The sequence below is a fragment of the Rhamphochromis sp. 'chilingali' genome (genome assembly GCF_963969265.1).
Source record: "Rhamphochromis sp. 'chilingali' genome assembly, chromosome: 8".
Lineage (NCBI taxonomy): Eukaryota > Metazoa > Chordata > Actinopteri > Cichliformes > Cichlidae > Rhamphochromis > Rhamphochromis sp. 'chilingali'.
The window spans coordinates 12730677-12742884 of record NC_137935.1 but is presented as its reverse complement, the minus strand read 5'-3'; the positions used below and the strand labels follow the sequence as shown (position 1 = coordinate 12742884).

Sequence of the window (12208 nt, the reverse complement as noted above, 5' to 3'; positions counted from 1 at the left end):
TACAATTTATTACCTGCTTTGAGAGCCCACATGCTTTACACTATTCCCACTCCAAAGGCATTTCAAGAGTGGAAAACTTCTTTCATTTTTTCTTTTTTTTTTTAAACATGATCCTTTAATGACCATCTGGCAAACAACATAGAGGAATGGCGTACAAATAGCAACTAGAGTTAAATCTACAAATAAAAACTGGATTAAACAGAGTTGTATCCAGGTGAAAGGTTACCAGCATTTCATAAACAATTTGTAATCAGCAAGAAATTTCAGCCCCACATCAGGCCAATATTATACTCAATGACAGTGTAAGAGCGCCAATGTTTGGAGCTCAATATATAGATAAGACAGGTCACCGGCTCACTGGTCTTATTCACTGTCGCTGGCGTCACTGGAATCTGAGCCTCTGTCACTTCCACTCCCACTCTGAGCCCGAGTCTCTGAATGGTCGCTGCTGCGGTCGCTGCCTGCAGGAGAGGCGCTGCGACTCCGGCTGCCTCTTCTGTTCCCTCCTTCATCCTCACTGTCGCTGCCCTCCTCCCCGCTGCTCCTGGCTGAATTCTTTGGCTCATTGTCGTCGCTGTCGTCATCACTGCCAAAGATCTCTTCCTCATCTCGCATTTCTCTGGTCCTCTCCTCGCCGCTCTCGCTACCACTGCCGCTTGCCTTCCGCCTCCTCTTCCCTCTGTCTTCATCCTCGTCCTCATCTTCTCCCCTTTGTTCCTGTTCTTCATCGTCTCTCTCAGATTCACTGCCAGAGTTTTCTGCCTCGCTGCCACTGCCCTTCTTCTCATCACCTGGAGAAAATAGCAGTTCGTTGATTTAGCATAGTTACTGACAATCGCTCAAACTCATTTTACATTGAGGGCACATACGGACAAATGAGACTGCACTTTAAAGACATTTCACTACTGATTTAATCCCCAAAATATTAATTAGATTTAGATAATAAAGTGCAATAAGTGCTCAGGTTTAAAAAAGAAAAAAAAAAAGAAAAAAAAAAAAAAAGCACTATATAAGAATCGTTCCAGTTACCTAGATATAAGCTAAAGACGTGCAATTTCAACAGCACATGACAGTTTCCATACATCATAAATGTGTAAAATTACAGAAAATGCTCTGGTAGCTCACCGCCCAGACTGTCACGTATTTCTAAAACAAAGTTTGTTGCTTAATTCGACAAAAACAATCAAATCAAATCATCAGAGTCCTTCCCCAGACAATTCTGGGTAGAGGGTAGAAAAGTCAGTAAAAATTATATGTCAACAACTAACCAGAATCTTGAGTCTCTTTGTCCATATCTTCTTCCTCATCTTCTGGCTCATGGTTCTCCAACTGAGCTTTACGTGCCTCCTGAAAAATCACAGTGAAGGCAGTCAGTTATAAATACACAGTAACAGAGGAATGACAAAAATCAAAGTATACGGCCATTCCTAGAAAGAATTTGTAATCTAGTGTAGTCTGTCGAGTGACGTGGAAAACGCTGGAAGCAGGGGGCTAAATATATATAATAATGCAAACCATCATTGACCCCGTTAGTTTTTGGTTTTTTTGCTTAAAGCAATAAAAGACACCTCCCATACCGGCACTTCTTTTGTATAGCAACTACTTTGTTTATCAAATGTGTTGCAGCAGAACTACTTCTATTAGATCAATCATACAGTTCTAAACTTCTAAATAGTTTTCTTTGTCTTTAAAGACATTGTATCAATCCCAACCTTCTTCCAAGAAAAACAAAACAAACAAACAAACAAAAAAAATTTTTCAGTAACAACAACATACGTTTCTAGCTTCATCAGCAAACTATAGGATGGAAAGCTAAACTCTTGATTGAAAGCTCTGAAAAACAATGAAATGCACTCACCTGAGCTTCAAGCTCCTTCTCATTCATGTCTCTGTGCTTACACACCAGCACAGCGTTTGTTGTAGACTGTGCTCCAGCCTTGGCTCTTCTCTTGCTCAAGCGCACCCTACAGGCCAGAATAACAGTTGTAAAAGGTCTTGGCCAGCCAGTTATTTGTCATGACGGTTTGTGCAACAACATCAATACCACCAATACCAAAACTTGTGCAACAAACCAACATGTACAATGTTGAAGTAGTTAAAAATATTTTCCATCCAAGTGTCAACATATACAAATCATTTCTAAGGTGTCACCTTGTCTCCAGCTCATTGTAGTAAACACCGTCTCCATCTCTGAAGATAAAGAAGTAGTTCTCTTCATAGCCTTTGCTGGCTTTGTTCTTAACGTTCCAGTTGTATTCCCTTGCTATCTTGTAATCATAGCTGAAACATACCATACAAAATTCCATTATACTTGTGTACAGTACACTTTCACCAAACACACTAAAAAAAAATAAAATAAAGTAAAATAAATAACACCCAATTAATGTTTATTTAATGCAGTAAATTCCACAGATACATGTTTGTGATGCATTATTTTACTTACAGATCCTCAGGCATGTAATCAATCCCCTCTTCAAAGTCTCTCTTGCGCTTTCGGAGCGTTTCCTCATTGGGCAGGAAGTAGGCCACAAACTGATTTCCTTCTTCATCCATCATACCTCTATATTTCACAAACAACAAGTGACATTTAACAAAAACAAAAAAAACAAAACAACAACAAAAACAAAAATAAAAGCGGTTGAAGAGGAGAACAGAGAAAACACATCTGATCATACCTGATCATGGCCTGAGACATCATTTCCACAGCTGCTGGTCCAGACATGTCTTTAGGTGCAGGATCGGAGTCAAATATGACTTGAGCACATGGATTGATCCACATCTGGGGCAAAGAGAAAATGTATTTATTATTTTTAACTACCAGCGCAACAAAAGTGGATTTCTTTTGTTGTTGTTGCATGCATGTTTCAATCATTAAGGTTCCATGGGTTAATACAAATAAATTCAGTTAAGGACTTAGCTCACCTTAAAGTCAGGGAACACAGGTAGTACCTCCACAGGAGTAACTCTGGGTTTGCTGTAATGCTGTGTAATCTGGAGATCAAGAACAACTCCATTTTAGCTAGTTTGTAGCTTACCAACACAAACACGTATCAAAATAAAAGAAATCAGTTGACAAACAGAACAATTTATTTATTTATTTTTAAATTGCCGGAACAAGAGTCGCACATCCAATACAAGGTTTAAATTGAACTAATTTCTTTTACATATTATATCATTTTGTTGGTGTAAGGAGAGAAGGATTTGAGCTAGGGCTGCTCAATTAATCGAATTTTAATCTAAATTACGATCTGGGCTTTCAATGATCATTAAAAATGACTGAGCCGATTATTAGCACCTCCCTCGTGCTTTACTCTCGCGTTGCTCTGTGTGGCAAATCAAGCGCACCTCTCTGGGTTTCGAACACCCGTCACAACAAGAGGACCCGAGGGACGCTCGGAAAGCTCGAAAAGGTAAGCAGAAGTTATTTGGAGAGGAGAGGATAATGGCTGCTGAAGAAAGAATGCCGTTGGTTGAAAAGAGAGGTAAAACGACTTCAGTGGTGTGGAAACATTATGGGTTCGCGTAGTGTGTCAGCTTTGCTACGGTGTCGTAGCTGCACCACAGAGCAACACTACAAATTTATTCAATCATTTGAAGACTGCTCACAAAGTGACATACGATCAAACAATGAAGGAGCACAGAGAAAAACTCTCGACAACACCTGCTTCATCCTCACAGACCTGCATTCACAATACCCTGTACAACGCGACTAAATATCCCACCAGCTCCCAGAGATATAAGGAGATAACAAACGTGGTAATGTTTTTCCTCGCCAAAGACCACTGCTCAGTGATAATCAACACTTTTCAGTTATTTTTTGTATTGCAAAATTTGCACTGTTATCAGTATTTGCACACTATTTTTTGACAATCTTTAAAGCCAATATTCAGTACATTGTTAAATAAATATCGTCAAATAATTGAGATCTCAATTTCAGTAAAAATAATCGTGATTATTATTTTAGCCATAATCAAGCAGCATATTAATATGCTCACTCACAGATTTCTGTGCATCCTCAAACGTCTTCTCAATCGCAGAAATCTGACTGTCTCGGTCCTTGTAGATCTCTTCTTCTGTAAACTGCTGTTTGACAGACACTCCAATCCTAAACGCAAAAACAAAAACGTCTCGATTACATGAACACCTAGAACATGCATCTGTACATGTGTGGGTCTTGTTAATGTTGGTTTATAATGGAGCACTGTAACAAAAAAAATAATTTCCCCCAGGGATCAATAAAGTATTCTGATTCTGATGTGTGAAATGTAAAGGTGGAGTTCACCGATCCAACTTACTTGACTTCCACTTTCTCATTGGAAACACCGTATCGGTTAAACTCTGTGGAAATGTATTCCGTCTTCCTCATCCATGGGACAACTTTGGCATGCTGCTGCGACCTTATAGGGAAGGGGAAAATTGCTCAAAATAAAAAAATATTGCTGAATGCATAACACAAACCAGCCTATTTAGTAGTCATACCTCTTTGAACTGGATGGAGCCTGGATGTCCTCCTCCAACAGTTTTTCATCAGCGGGATCCAACAGAACTGAAAATGTGAAAGATTAACTTAGTCTGTGCAGACATTTAAATAATTCACAATGTAAATTAAGAACAGGATCAACCTTGATGGAGACTTACTGTTGGGGTCTATGCGGTATGTGTCTGGGTTGATAAGATCAATGGTGACCCCAAGGTCTGGTTCAGTCAGGAGTTCATGCTTGTGCTGCTTCTCAAGAGAAGTGGCTTTATACTGTACAAACCTGCCAATAAAGAAAACCACAGGTTATATATGGGTGTGTGTTTAAACATGTTTACTTGATGGGAAGTGAATACTTGTATTCACTCCATTCAGTGGAGTGAAAAATGAATACCTGTGCTGATCAAATGGATAAGTGATGAATTTAGGATCAAAGGGTATGTCAGGCAAGGTGTTGCAGTATTTCACTCTGCAGACAACTCCAGACCTGTCAAGAGCACCAAAGTAAAGAATACACCAATGGTAAGCCAGCAATCTTCACATACAGAAGCAGTTTCTGTACCTGACAGAAACTAAGTACATACAAATATGTTTTTAATCTACTGACCTCTCTGGGACGGTTCTGTGAGAGGATGGCCTGCTGGAAGAAAAAAAACCAAAAAACAAAACAGCCATTGGTTAGTAGTAAAGAGTGCACAATCCCTTTACTACACAATTTAATTTTATATTAATAATCCAAATGTCTTCAACTTGGAAAACAGAGAACCTCTCCTTTTGGGCAAAAATAGGGCATTCCTTATGTTGTCTATACATACTTTTCACTGTGGTCTGAAATGTACAGCTTAAACTAATTACAAGCTAACTCTCATTTTATTTGTTTTATTGTATTTTGCAAGATTACAAACGAACGACCAAAAATTCAAAACAAATATTGGCAATGGCAACACTGGAAGGGGTATTTGTGCGTTATCATGTTTAAAAGGAACAAAAGCTACCCTACACATATGACAAACTTAAAACCACTATTTTTTAGTACTTAATAACTAATCTTTCAGGCGCCTTTTTTCCGCCACATTGTTGTTAGCATTCTTGTAGCCAACATAAAGTCAGCTTTTGATTTGCCTGAACTTTACATTAGTGCTGCTAAAAATAATAATAATAATAATAAATTGTTGACCGGCACAAACTACTGACACTAAGCTTATGGAAATCCCTACGCTGATTTCTGTAAGCTTCTCGTAAATTAGCCGAACATTAAGCTTGATTGTTTGTTTGCTAACACTTCCGACTAATGCTACACACATCACAAAAGCACCCTGGGACCCGCTGACCACTTGTTTCTGCATTACACTTAATTCCGTGTCGTAAACTGACACAAAACGTGCAGAAACCACTCAGGTACGCGAACTTGTAAAGGCACTGTTGAACGTACCTGTGGCCGTCTTCTCGTTGAGATTGTGTCTGAATCGTTGGAGCCATGTTTATGAAAAAACGCTTAAAATTAAAAACAAAACCGTTTGTTTGCACAAATACGTCCGAAGTCAACAAAAAACATTAACTCCTATCGAGTTCATGGCCTGAGTGCGTTTTCATCTTTTATTAGCAGGATGGGATGATGACCCGGTAGTGTATCCACATCTCCAGTTCTTAAGTGGACTTTCTTTATTGTGAGCGCCTCCTAGTGTTCTGGAATTTGAAGTACTTGAACAACCCGTTGTCCTTTTTTTTTTAAATTTTATTTCACAGGAAAAGGGGACATTGGCGATTTTTGAAACAGAGTATTTGGTATGACAACCTTTATTCTTCAACACAACCTAAACTCTGTTAGGCAAGCTTTCCTATAAGTAGTTTTCAGAAATCTGCTTCAGGTTTCTAAGGACATTCAAAGCTCTTTGAATACTGACTGGCTTTTTTTCCTGTTCTTTGTTGAAATGATCCAGCACTGCTTGAATAGCATCAAGGTGTATGCTCTGGGGAAGCCAGTCCATGACTAATATTTATTTATTTTTTAAATCTATGTATGCTTTTACTGCAATGTGTTTGGGATCATTGACATGAAAAATTAAGCCTCTGCTGGATGGTATTGCATGGTGGATCAAAATCTGATACTGTAATGATGTCAGTAAGTCACACTACTGACTTAGACTCCATGTTTTACAGCTGATGTAGACATTGACTGTTGTGCCTTTTCTGACTTCCTCCATACATACAGTGATGATTTGGATAAATTACTATAGAAGACTTGTTGCCACTGATGTTTCATCCAGTTCTCCTGGAATTTGGCATACCTCAGCCTTTTCTCCCAGTTTACCTTGCTTAATAGATTCAAACAGGTGTAACAGAGACCCCTCCTATCACACCATTTCTGATGAGGTTGAAGTGAGCATCGACGGTAGATGGATCAACTGCAGCTCCTGTATCAGGTCTTTGCTGGATTCCAACTTCTTAAGCACATGGCTTTCACACACACACACTGCTCATCTGCTGTAGGTCTCCTACTTCTTGTCCTCACCTTGACCCAATACAAGCTTTCATTTAATAGATCTTTGGGAATCAACTTGTTGGTGCAAAAACAGAACAAAAAACCCAACACTAGTTTCTTCCAAACTTATCTTTGGCATTTTTTCCATATATTTGACTAAAGAAATACATTTTCCAATAAAATTGAAATACCCTCAAAAAAGCTCTTCAGAAAGCTTGTAGAACTATTGTTTAAGACCAGTTTAAAAGTGACAACATTTGGCTCTCTGGGAGAAAAATTTATTGAAACGAAGAAAACCCAAATATGCTGTTTCAGGGGAAACCATTTAATCAACAGACACCTAAAGATAACACAAAAATGGCTGGCAGACAAATAATCTCACAGGCTAGCTGAGACTAATATGTTTGAAAAGTGGACTTTTCCTTTTATGTACTGGATATATCTATATATTTAAAAAAAAAAAAAAAAAAAAAAAAAAAAAAAGTTGCTTTATACACTTGCTACCATTCCCCGATACATTTCTTGATCCCCTTTTACAAATGAATACATTTCCCTTGCCATCTTCTGACCTGGTATAAGATTTATTTTATAAGAGTGGTAATACAGTTGATCAAAAATCAGATAAAGGCTGAAATTTGTAATACTCTACTATACCTCCTTCAAGCTCAAATAATGCTTTATGTACTGTAGGTGAAACGCTTAGTGTTAAGTGTATAAAAATATTTGATCAAATTATTAATTACCTATTCTACACTCATCACATGTGTTCCATCAAATCCAACATTCAAAAGTAGCTCATTGTTAAAAGCTGTAGCATCAAACATACAAAACACCTGATAATTGACTGGAACAAATAATAAAAAGAAGAGATATATATATATATATATATATATATATATATATATATATATATATATATATATATATATATATATATATATATATATATATATATATATATATATATATATATATATATATATATATATATATAATTATAATAATCTGGTAACAGATTTACAGTCATCAGCTTTCTGAAACCATGAATATAAGCTGTAAAAAGCAACAAATGTAGTTGCATAGAATCACATGATCAAAACACTCAACATTTAAAAAGAAAAAAAAAAAAAAGTTTAAAATGAAATGGTAGACCCAAAAAAAAAAAAAAAAAAAAAAAAAAAAAAAAAGCATAGTCTCTTCTGAATCAACAGTTCCTTTACATTCATTCTGTTTCACCAAAATTTGAGAGTAAAAATCATAAATGTTGCACACACCCCTCTGCATCTCAGCTTGGCCCTTCACTCATGCTGTACCTCTCTACCATCTGTTATTGAAAGTGGACTGTGCACAAGGGTGCGCCAGGCAGGACAAAAAAAAAAAAAAAAAAAAAAAAAAAAAAAAAGGCTCCTGCCTTTTTTTATACTCTTCAGTCACATTACTTCAACAGCTCTCCATTCAGAGTCTTTAGTGGACTTCTTGTTTTCTTTTCTTTTCTCCATCTCAGGTTTGTGTCTCTGTCTGGGCATCAGTGCTGTGGAAAGGGACAAGAGATCAGATTTGCATACAGGTATAAACAAACAGCTCATATTTTAAAAAACACCACACAAACAAACAAAAACCCACAACACACTGAATCAAGACATAATTCATACCGGCTTAACATGTAGATCATCTGTCCAGGATCATCTGCAAACATCCTGCAATGACAAGCGAATGGCTTTAAAATATTTTTCCCATCTACTAGTTCAAGGTCAAGGTCAAATTTATTTATATAGCAAATTTCAAACAGCCGATGCTGCACAAAGTGCTTAACAATATAAAAATGGTATTAAAAAGCAACAATGTAATACAATAATAACAATAAAAAAAAAACAAAAACAATAATAGGACAGTAAAAGAATTAAAACAATAGCTAAACTAATTCAAATAAGACCAAAATGCTTGGGTCATAGTGTGTTAAAAGCCAGGGCATAGAAATGTGTCTTTAGTAAAGATTTAAATTGCTCAAGTGTTTGTGCTGATCTAATATTTAAGGGGAGACTATTCCAAAGTCTGGGACCTGCCACAGAGAAGGGTCTATCACCACGGGATTTGAGGTTAGTCCGTGGGATGGACAGCATTAGTTTTGAGCTAGACCTCGTGGTTTTTCCTGGAGCATAGGCAGAGAGGAGCTCAGACAGGTAAGGAGTTCAAAACAGGGCTTGAGGGTTAAGATCAAATTACAGCCATAGTTTAAAATTGTGACATCTTTACTTTCAATCCTTGTGAGTCTACAGTCTCTCTTTTTTCCACAAACTTTGTCCAAGTTAGTTCAAAGACATTTCAGTGAGCAAAACATGAGTCATGTGAAGTCAAACTTGTTTATAATTATGGGTGACAGTACAAATCAATCTGACTTAGTAACAACACACTGACACATACTTAACTGCCCTTGAAAAACTCAAATTTGAAAGAGCATTGAATTTGCTCAGCACAACTGTGCCATCTTGCACACATCTAACTGTTCCCAGATTGGTCTGTTATTGGTGTGTGTTGAATCAAAACATATGCAGCAGAAGAAACTGTATTTTATTTGCATAGAAAACTGAGGAATTTCTGAACAAGTGTTTGTTCCAAAGCAATGCATTCAACGTAGTCCTGATAGGTTAGTTGCTCTTGACACGAAGCTCTCATTGTCAGAGACAACTTTTTAAATAAATTAATAGCAGAAGTTGTCTATGGATCCTAGCTAATAAGGCGACAAGAGGATGGCGCAGCCTTAAACCAATTCAATGGGAAAAGCAGTAGAATAAATCAGGTACTTAGATGAAGAATGACTACATTTAATTCGGATATTGTGAGATATGTAGATACAACTTAATCACTCAAGAAATAAAAATATAAAAAAAAAAAAAAAAAAAAAGACACCATAGAACAATCTCTTACCCATCCCCCCAGTGGTAAAATGTACGGTCTTGGAAGAACATGGACAGGAACAACCACAGGCTTATCAACTCCAGCCAGAAGATAACAAACAGGAGCCATAGCGATGTGAGCAGGATTTCACACAACATCCTGGAGCTCTGTGAGGACGACACATGCGTCATAAATAAGTGATGTCTTCAGTTTTATGAAGGTAGTGGGCACCATGTTGTTGCCAAATAACAATCAAATTATGTCTGTAGCACATACAACATGCAGTCCAAAAGTCTTGAGCCTCTCCTCAAGGTATTAGATTTTGTACTCAGGCTTTTTGGTAACTTTTTAAAGTTGTCTTGAGCAGTAGTTCCTCAGCCTTTCGGAAGGTCTTTCCGTGTTTTCGTTTGGACAGTGGCTGCTTTTTCACGAGTTTTTAAATTCGGTCATTGTACCTGACCATTTTCATAGGAATGTTTCTCTGTTAACCACTTAAGGCTGACCAAGAAATAATTCAAGCACCCAAGTTACAGGATTAATTAGTGTTTTATCGACGCACAAGTGACACCTTGGCAAAGTAGTGATTTTAAACTGTATCTTTAGGCACTTTGTTATTAGTAGCAACTAAATACACAATTTACTTCCATTTCTGTAGTTGATTCTATGGAAAATGCCAAACAATACAATTTGAAGGTCTTTCAACTTTTTCCTCTGGAAACTGGTTGCTTTTCAACCAGTTTCTGTGAATGCATGGGGGGGGGGGGGGGGGGGGGGAACAAAACAAAAACACAGAGTCATGATTGGCCTTTCCAGAGCTTAGGCCTCAACATTACTGAAGCAGGGGCACCTCCACAATTTTTTCATAAGGGTGGCCAAATGTGGGCCACTAAAATATTTGGGGTGGCACACCAAAAACAGATAAAGTTGAGGAACATACAAAGTGAGACAATACAAATGACACACAAAAGTAAAAAATGTATATGCAGGAATAAAGGACAATTTATTTTTTTCAACTCATTCTAAGGAGTCTTCCTACTTCGTGCTCACCTTTATTTTATTTATTTCATTACCAGCACAGTCTTGCCAGGGGGAAGAGGGAGGCCACGGGGGTCCAGAAAATAATAATAATATTGACCTTCAGGTTCATTAATATTGTATAGCCTGTGTGTTTTGCCCTATACATTTAATTTCCGTGCATGTTTCACGTTTAATTAATTGGTTGTGGAAAAGATTTGAGTCAATGTTTGAGAGTCATTGACAACAAGAACAGAAACTCATTAACTGATGTTAAATACCTGGTGCCGCTAATCTTTCATCTTTTAGAAAAGATACGTTTAAAAAAAATCATTAATTATGAACAATGAAATGAAAGCTAGTTTTGCCAAACTCATCGACATTGACCGCACAAAACCTGTGCAGAGTCATATTTTATTTAATGTCCACGATTATCGTTCAGCGTGACACAGACAGTGAGAGTAGCTAGCTAGCGTGGCATCTAATGTCAAGCTATAAACAGTCCCGCTAGCCATCTACCTAGACACTTTCGAGCATTGAGAGTGCATGGGTGCTTGAGCTAACCATTGGATTTGACTTTTACCTTAACGATAACGTTAGAGTAATGAGCTGTTTACGCGAGTTTCGGTGCAGAAATCGAGTTATGTTAGCTACAAGAGATGAAAAAACTAGAGCCACTGGCTTTTAGCTAACGTTTCATTTGCCGCACACACCCATACTGTTAACAAGAAAGCGGTATCTAAATAGGGGAATTCGTGTTTTAGGCCTCTTACCTTACTCAAGGAAAAGACTCCTGAGACAGCATTCCTTCTTCTCTAGGCTAAGGAAACATTTACCATAGTTTTGTTTACAATGCTCGTCACATTACGCGTCAAGCGCAGTTCCGCTTTCAGAACCAATTACAACATCGGTTCATTTAAGCCGTGGTCCGCGGACGCTGATAGGTCCTGTCAGGCCTCCAAATTAAACTACGTATCTTTCTCACAATACATATTCTATTCTGGATAATGTAATTCAATTATAAAATTATCAATACCAGTAGCTTCTATATGTAGAAACAATGTTTTGTTAATTGGGGGGGGGACGACATATTCTGCTGTACTGTAATTTTCGGTTTATATTTTTCATACATAAAACAGAATCATAAAATATTCCCGAAATTATTTTCTTCTACCAATTTAAAATGTACTTTAATTAAATTTAAAGGTTTTGCCAATTAATTTAACAATAGATTAAAAATAAAAACAAAAACAACAACTGACCAGCCACTTTATTAGTTACACCTGTTCAACTGCTCAAGGTAAATTTCTAATCAACCAATCACACAGTAACTACTCAGA

At 37.3% G+C, this 12208-nt stretch overlaps 1 protein-coding gene and 1 long non-coding RNA gene across 3 annotated transcripts; both read right to left on the bottom strand.

Annotated features, from left to right (window-relative positions):
- Nucleotides 1–87: 87 nt before the first annotated feature.
- paf1 (PAF1 homolog, Paf1/RNA polymerase II complex component) lies at nt 88–6112 on the bottom strand. 2 transcript variants are annotated; one of them, XM_080889591.1, is made up of 14 exons: nt 5910–6112; nt 5085–5114; nt 4872–4964; nt 4639–4760; nt 4480–4546; nt 4296–4397; nt 4000–4105; nt 2923–2991; nt 2676–2779; nt 2444–2560; nt 2152–2280; nt 1859–1964; nt 1269–1347; nt 88–791 (listed from the first exon to the last, which is right to left on the bottom strand). In XM_080889591.1, the coding sequence occupies exons 1-14, from the start codon at nt 5954–5956 to the stop codon at nt 364–366; spliced, it is 1599 nt and encodes a 532-aa protein (XP_080745717.1). In that variant the 5' UTR covers nt 5957–6112; the 3' UTR covers nt 88–363. The 2 variants fall into 2 exon arrangements, with proteins under 2 accessions (XP_080745717.1, XP_080745716.1); XM_080889590.1 differs by having other exon boundaries at nt 5085–5117; nt 5910–6111.
- A 1832-nt stretch (nt 6113–7944) lies between these two features.
- On the bottom strand, nt 7945–11746 carry LOC308401437. Its single transcript, XR_013972570.1, has 4 exons — nt 11642–11746; nt 9885–10021; nt 8612–8656; nt 7945–8490 (listed from the first exon to the last, which is right to left on the bottom strand). It is a non-coding gene; the product is annotated as an uncharacterized lncRNA (long non-coding RNA).
- Nucleotides 11747–12208: the final 462 nt, after the last annotated feature.

Excerpts from the sequence above, each read along its gene's own strand:
- paf1 (XM_080889590.1), bottom strand. The coding sequence starts at position 5,956 with ATGGCTCCAACGATTCAGACACAATCTCAACGAGAAGACGGCCACAG. Across the intron at positions 4,965-5,084 it reads CACAGAACCGTCCCAGAGAG|GTCTGGAGTTGTCTGCAGAG; the intron begins GTCAGTAGATTA and ends TGCTCTTGACAG. Across the intron at positions 1,348-1,858 it reads AGAAGGAGCTTGAAGCTCAG|GAGGCACGTAAAGCTCAGTT; the intron begins GTGAGTGCATTT and ends GTGATTTTTCAG.